General features: G+C 36.5%; 1 protein-coding gene across 1 annotated transcript in view; it reads right to left on the bottom strand.

Moving 5' to 3' along the window:
* The window catches only part of ARHGAP11A (Rho GTPase activating protein 11A), a 9,193-nt gene extending 1,492 nt beyond the window's left edge, over positions 1-7,701 (bottom strand). The window contains exons 1-10 of the mRNA XM_010084384.1: positions 7,609-7,701; positions 6,810-7,060; positions 6,088-6,248; positions 5,844-5,990; positions 4,107-4,181; positions 3,286-3,453; positions 1,930-2,065; positions 1,469-1,577; positions 521-668; positions 1-118 (exon numbers count right to left, since the gene is read on the bottom strand). The exon at positions 1-118 is cut by the window's left edge and continues 1,492 nt beyond it. Of these exons, the coding sequence (XP_010082686.1) occupies positions 1-118; positions 521-668; positions 1,469-1,577; positions 1,930-2,065; positions 3,286-3,453; positions 4,107-4,181; positions 5,844-5,990; positions 6,088-6,248; positions 6,810-6,874 (1,127 nt within the window). The 5' untranslated portion in view covers positions 6,875-7,060; positions 7,609-7,701. The remainder of the gene's footprint in view (positions 119-520; positions 669-1,468; positions 1,578-1,929; positions 2,066-3,285; positions 3,454-4,106; positions 4,182-5,843; positions 5,991-6,087; positions 6,249-6,809; positions 7,061-7,608) is intronic.
* Between the last annotated feature and the right edge of the window lie 60 nt (positions 7,702-7,761).

Raw genomic sequence — 7,761 nt, 5'->3', positions numbered from 1 at the left:
CTGCTGATTGTCTGAGAATCTGTAACAGTAGGACTATTCCATGACATTCTGTAAGCTACTTTATCCTGATACTTCGGAGTTAGCAAGTTTTCTTCAGACTTGCTCACATTCTTTGAACCTTAAAATAAACATTGCAGTGTTTAAGAATAATATGTCTCAATTTAAATTATCATTATAGGCAAAATTCTTGCTAAAAATCCCCATTATCAAGAACCCAATTATTTAAAGCCGCCATTACTCCTCTAAGTTTCAAAGATGTGAAAAAAGGTCATAATATTAAGCACCGAAATCATGCATCTCATCTTGCTTAACTAACAAAAGAGAACTACTGAAAGACACTAGAAGCACAACAAGCCTGTACTAAACAGCCCCAAGAGCCGCTAATATTCAAGTAATTTTTGTCCTACTACCTAGAAGCACTTCTAATCCAATTGCTTTTATACACCTTTATCCATAAAGTTACTTTCACTTTACAAACGCAAAAGGTTTCCCCATCTAATACATTCTGTTAGATACTTACCTTTCTTAGGGAATTTTTCATTGACATATGGGCTGAAGAGTACATCTCTTTTTCCACATTCAGTTCTGCTTTCCAAACCTGGTTGACTTGCAAGACGCCTTCCAATATTTTCAGATCTATTACCAGCTGCACAGCCTGATACAATATTCTTGAACAAACAAAAGGTGTTAATTACTTTCACATAAACTTGTAATTTGGAGTCTCATTTACAGAGGAATGTCCAGGAAAGGGCTATGCAAAACAGCCATAGCAGCTTTTCTTAGCCATACTTCATCTTCCCTCAATTCTCTGTAGACCCAGGTAGGGAACAACCCACCTGTGGTAAGGCAGGCTTAAACACACTCTGAACATAGTGATTCTGTGCACAGGCTCTGTAATAACAGAATTTCAGGAACTGTGAGACCTACTGATCACAAGTGTGGTGTGTTGACCCAAGCTGGCAGGTACCCTCCCATCCAGCCACTTGCTCACTCTACCCATTCCCCAGCAGGATGAGGGAGAGAACTGGAAAGGCAAAAGGAAGGGTTGGGAACAAAATACTCCAAACCTACAAATTATGCAAAAGCAATCACTCACAACAAGGAGATCAATGCCCAGACAGCCCCTGAGCAGCGGCTATTTTGCATAAACTCCCCCCATCCCATTTTTTTTGGTGAATGTGACATTATATGGCATGGAACAGTTCCTTGGTCAATTCAAGTCAGCTGTCCCAGCTGTCCCCTCTCCCAGGGCTGTCTCTTGCCCCGTCCCAGCCAAACCCAGTACAAGCTGATCAGGTACTAATATGAAAATAAACCTAGGGCTTCTTGTACTTGATAGCAGGTCTAGTTATGCTGTGATCCCTCCATTACCAATTAAGTCCTTCCTGCTGCTGAAAAGAAGTACCCAAAACTTAAGATTAAAATTTGCATACTAACAAGAAAACTGGATTAGAAGCAGAATACTTACCATTTCTCTGTTGCTTTTTCCCAAACCAAACTTCAAGCGTAATGACCTACGAACCATTTCTTTTCGGGTAATCTTTGGAGAAAAACAACCTGTCTTTCCTGATTCACCCCTGGGAGAACAGAAGGGAAGAAGTGACACAAAAAACTCTTTAGGAGGGCAATGAAAACATCCTGACACTTATTTATGGTTAATTCCTCTAGTTTTACTTCTTCTATTGCCTTCTGGCCAAGCTTTATTAATAGGCATGGGAGGCTACTATACCAGATCTCATTTTGTTTTGAGCTCCATTTTGCCACATTGGAAGATCTGGTGATTTTAAGATCACTATAAAAATTTGGTATGTTTTGAACAGCAAAAAAGATAATTTTAAAGACAGATTGAGATTTTACACATCATTAGTCAATGGGTCTAGACCTACCTTTCCAATGTATCTTTAGTTTCTGAGAGTTAAGGCAAATTACCTGTATAACTTTTTGCTTGCATGTCTTTTACTTCTTCTGTTCCCTGTATTAGGCAGATGATTTTCACCACCAGTTGAAGGAGACAGTGACGTTTGTGATGACTCAAGAGACACACAAGGGCTTGCTTCAAACTGAACTACAGGAACAAAATAATGTTTATACGACCTTAAAATAGTACATTTTTTCAGATAAAGACATAAGAGTTAATAAAGAATAGGTTTTTAAACAGCACAGATTTGTTTGCTTATTTTGTGGAGTGCTAGCTTGAAATTACCTTGACTTCCACTTTTACTTAATATTAAATGAAGTTGTTGCTTGTAGCATCCATAGAAGCAGCTGGATTGCAACTAATTGCATGCTACTGATATCAGTACTTCAATTAAGTTCCCACACTGCTATCATCAGATCAGTTCGTCAAATTTAAGAGCTTAATAAGAAGTTAGATTCAGTCTTAATGCTATTTGAATTGTGCTTTTTTTATATACCTAGGCAGAACAGTAAAAGCAACAATAAATGAAAGAGTTGCTATTCTACTAAACTTTTTTGTGAAACAGATGCATTACTACTACCTTTAGAAAATGTCATTGCTTTGGTTTGCTTATCCATAGAAACAAGAATTTCATGGTGAGCATGAAACAATCTAATAAATAAAAGCAAGAAGTTTTATACCACTCAGCTGAAGAAAAATCCCCTGATCTTCAGTCAAAACAAACACACACAGCCAATCCAGAAATTTCTTTTTACTCTAACTTCAGTTGGCAGCACATTAAGGAACTAAACAAAAATAAAACGGGATTTGCAGAAGAGCCTAACAGTTGGAAGCACTCTAGTAGAATGAAGTGGTATTAAAGCATTGTCAAACAAAAGTAAAACTTTTTCTATAAGATTTTGAGATTATTTAGCACCTAGGGAAAATAAGACGTTGGATTCAAGAAAGAACCTTTACAATAGCAACAATCACATTTCACATAGAGCGAAGACCAGCTATTTAAGTATTTAGGAGACAGAAGAAGACTACAGCTTTGAAAAGGTTGGAAGCATAGGCAGTCTTCACAGATCTGTGTGCTAAGACAGATATGTGAGCATAACCTAGGTGATACAGAGGGACTGAAAAAGACAAAAGAAGATCAGGATTGCAGATTTGAGAAATTAATATAACAGAAAACAAGAAACAGAATTTTGCTATTCCTCAATCCATGTATCATGACAGTCACGGATGAACATAGACTATTTACTAAGATGGGAAAGTTCTGCAAGGAACAATGACTGCCTAACTTGAACAAAATACTGTACACTTAAATTAAAAGCCATAAACAACCACCTCAAGCAGCAAGGAAAAAAATGAAGGCACTGTACCTGATGCTGGTGTTGAGCTGCTGTTAAAAATGCTACTTGGTAACAACTCAAAAGCAAAACTATGCTTAAAAGATCGTCTCTTCTTGCTGGACAAGCCCTGAGAGCAATCAGTTGGAAGTTTACGCTTGGTACTCGGAGTAAGAACCACTGGAGTCACCGAAGAAAGGACTGAGATTAAGAAAAACCAATTTGCAATAACAGCTTAAAAGGCTGAGAGTTTACTAAAATATAAACAGTTGGGTTTTTTGTTTGTCTGAGAAAATTGTTGTAAAAGCTTCGCTAAAGTGCATGCATTTTGAACAGGCAAAGCAATCAGTATAGCTTAGGGTTTGGGTTTTTATTCTGTTGTTTTTTCGCAAGCTAGAGTACCAGAAAGGAAAATCCAAAACCACACATTAATACAATAATATAGGTGTTAGGAGGTAAAAAAAAAAAAAAAAAAGCATAGTCAACCTCTGTAAGTTCAAGAGACAGGGCGAGAGTGAAAGAATTTCAGTCCTGGCAAATTCATTCCCAAGGTAAAATGCTGCACTAGTGCTCTGAAGCCTTAGCGTGCATTAGATAAAAAGCGCAAATTCAGTTCTTTCATCCTAGAACTGCACAGCCCACTGCTGCAGTGGTTGTAGCTGCTCAAAGAACTACAGTAAATGCAGTATCCCTAGTAAATATGTATCTATATTCAAAGTTTCAAACAATTTAAACATAATCACTTATCTTCAACTAAGTTCTAGCTCTTCAGTTAAAAAAATTTGTGGAATATAGTTGACAAATCCAGAAGATACTGCATGGGCTTTATTTAGGACAAATGCACCAATACCTACCGCTTCTGTCTTGCTGAGGTGTAGTGGAGGGTGTTCTGTTAGATTTAAATTTAGTCAATGCTCCACTAACAACATCTGAAATGCAAGACACACCGAGCAATGAAATTTAAATATGAAGTTTGCCTTGCTCTATTTCAACTCAAGTTTAACGTGTATTCTTTCAAAGAAAAACAAAGCAAATCAGTTTACATGGTTGTTTTATGTAAAGAAAACTATAGTCCAGATCTTCTCACATAGTTTTTGTTGTTTTCACAATAGCTGATTTTTTTTTTTTTTTTTTTGTTAAGGAAAACAGAAAAGATTCATGCACAGACAACAGAAGTTTCTTTTTGAAAATTATAAAATTATAAAATTATATGCCTTCTGATGTCTTGTAGGTAAACATAGAAGGTATCCATTGAAGTCTTTCTCACAGAAAGTCTCACAGACTTTCTCACTTTACTGGACAGTCAGCTTGAAGCTGAAAAGCTCTTCAAGATTTAAAGTTAGGCCCAAACAGAAGTATGAAATTTTGGTTTTCCAAAGAAAAAACGTACAACTTTTCTGTTAACTATGTGTTTTTTGTTTGGGGTGTTGGGTTTTTTTAAGGCAAAATTAAACCTAGCAGAATATATACATGAAGTTTCATTGTTTTTCCTGCTTTTAAAAGTGGAAAATGAAAGTATTTTCATTAAGTGCTATTGCAACCTACAGTTGTATTTCGATGTGTTCATGGCAAAGCCTAGCAAACTACAAGCCTGTAGTACTTCTTTTATGATATCTAGTAGGTATCAGGTAGTTTTTAAAAACTCATCTTTGAAAATAGATTAAGTGTAGTAATACCATGTTTTGCTACCTCTGGAGAAAGAGTAGAAGCTGCCCACTCTTAGAATCTATTCCACAGAATTAACAAATTCTAACTGCTTCTCCTCAAAATTTTAACATTCACAAACATTTATCACTTTGCAATTCCAGGATGATCTCCCTTCTTCAGAGTGGAAAAGTATATTACACAAAAAATCCATGCCTTGGCTAAACATACACAATAATAAAGCCTTGATTTCAATTGCTGTCAGGTTTAATATTCCAGGTGTGTGAGCTAAATGCATATTCATATTTTTATAGCAATACATAAAAGGTCAGTGTTATAGTGGATTTGAACCAAGTCAAGCATAGGTATTTCATAGTATTTCCTCCAAAAGAATGCAGGAGAGCAGAGAATATACCATTTGATTGTCCATATTAGGAGAAAAAAAAAATCTGTATCAGAGCACAAAGTATTCAGTAACATCTAATTCTGAGTTACGCTTCAAAACACATATTAGTTGCTCCAATTCAAAACACACATGCTATTTATATCCTTGCCTTCTCATGACCTGACTTATCAAGCATGCAATATCTTTGAGTGTCCAAGTAGAATTTCAAAACCAGAAAAAAAAAAAAATCTTTATCATTGTTCTGCAACAGGAACCGAAGTTGATTCAACAAAAAGCTGAAACTTTAATCTGGCTTCACAAACCCAGACACAAGCAAAATGGCTTCTTTGGTAGAAAACAGACACACTAGAATAAACTCAGAATAAACAGACAATAAAGTGATGTGATTACTGAAGTCTTGTATAGATTTTGCAAATCAAACCCAACAAATTTCACAATCATCTACGCTGCTTGTGGAAGAAGCAAGTGCTTAGGATCAGCATACCTGAAGTCTCAAAATAATCCTATTTCCATTGCCGAAACTTTCACAAAACATACCTACCCCCAACACTTCGGTGCCTCCTCTTCTTACCTCCACTGGGAGATTCACATTCACTGTCTTCGTGGCCCCACAGTGAGGGAGTAGATTGAAAGGCATCAACACCTAACATTGCAGGAATCTTTTCCAAGATAAATTCTGGTACTTGCCCTGAACAAGTTGAGAATTTTTTTAAGTTATTTAAAAAGTTAAAAAGAAAAGCTCTTTAAAGTATGTGCAACAAGATATTTTGGTAAACATATCTTACCAATTTCTGCTGCATGGTCAATAAGTGTTTCCACAACAGCAGCTTGCAAGCGAATTTTTTTTTCAGTAGTGGCTGACATCTTTTCATTTTCATTCAAGTGCAAGAGATTGGGAGCAAAAATCACTGCCAGATTACTGCTATCCATCCGGTTTTCACTGGATCTTAACAAGAAAATTTTTTTTTTTGTTTTTCTTTGTTTTGTTTTTTCCACAAATTATCAGGACAAAAGCAGTGGAGAGAGAAAAGACCACATAAAACAAATGCAGTTGAAAAGAAAAAAAAAAAAAAACAAACCACTGAGTAATTCACTTGAGTGCTCACTTATCAAGATTAACAGGTAGACTTATGCACCCCAGGCTAGGTAACCACTTGAGTATGTTAATGAATCAAGAGGTTATACACCCTGGTCAGTTCTGGGGAGAGCAAGGTATCATGTCAATTTTATCAGTCACTTCTTTTGCTTTCCAAAGAAGAATAAGGAACACAGCTATGAAAGAATGGTACAAAGTCAACGTAAAGTTTCATAAAGAAAACACTTCAGATTTACACAAAAAAAAAAAAAAAGAAGAAAAAAAAAAAAAGACCACGACTGAATTCTAGTGAGTTACTGCAAACAGGAAAGTTTAATCACAAACCAATCAAAGAAAGTTACAGCAGTTGCCTAAAAAGAGAAGTCATTAAAGGAGTTGCAAGCTGTTTACAAGCACCGTCTGTACACTGACCTTAGGGACACAGTTCTCAGAAAGTTGAAAAAATATCTCAAAGCTTCAATTGTTCTGTCAGCCATCAAGCACGACAGCAACACAGTTGCAGTTTTCTTCTCATTTCCTAGCTCCTGAGCTTTGAAAAGGCCTTCCTGCAGGTGAGGCGGAAGGACGGGTTCTGGCAACTCTCTAAAGAACAGTTTAAGAAGCCCTGCAACATCACACGGCAGTGCAGCTGAGAGGCAATTTTCACCTTGGTCCAGTTTACTCTGAAATTGTTCATAAGAAATATGATTTGAAGTCTTCAACATGCCATCAGATTTCTAAGTTTAGGCATTAATCCTCTAGCCCATATCAGAAAAGACAGTCACATCTTTCCCATTTTTAGTTTCAGCCTTGTTATGTTTTAGCCAACTACAGCATCTACAAAGAGACACAGACGATGATGTCACACCAGATGTGTTAACTTATGGCTTCCTGTGTACCCATCCTTCTGGGAGAACACTGCTAAACAAATATCCTCACAGTATCCAGTGTATATAACTGCTAACAAGTTTGTTCAGTCACAAGTGCATTCTCACCATCTGGAAAGCTGAAAAATTTTCCATTAAAAGAAAGGGGAAAGTTTGCCAGTGTCTGAACTAGATCTCCTCCCATTTCTAAAGCAGGTAATGTTACCAGTCTACCAATATTGGAACTCAAATATGACTGAACAGAGTCCAAAACCTAAAACATGCAGATGATCAAGTGAAAAACAGAAAAAAAACAAAAACAAAAACAAAAACAACCAAACACCCAACCAGGCTTTAGAGAATACCTTTAAGGCTTTTAAACGGACAAGAGATCCAGACTTTCTGAAGAGTCCCTCAGTATGAACATGTTCTTCCAAATATTTACAAGCATCAACAAGAAAGCTGAGGAAAGAATAGCAACACAGTTCTGATGTTCAGAATAAAGCTTGTTTTTTCCA

This window comes from Pterocles gutturalis, unplaced genomic scaffold (assembly GCF_000699245.1).
Source record: "Pterocles gutturalis isolate BGI_N339 unplaced genomic scaffold, ASM69924v1 scaffold46505, whole genome shotgun sequence".
In the NCBI taxonomy this organism is placed as follows: domain Eukaryota; kingdom Metazoa; phylum Chordata; class Aves; order Pterocliformes; family Pteroclidae; genus Pterocles; species Pterocles gutturalis.
The sequence above is the reverse complement of the archived record's forward strand: the minus strand, read 5'-3'. Positions and strand labels throughout refer to the sequence as shown.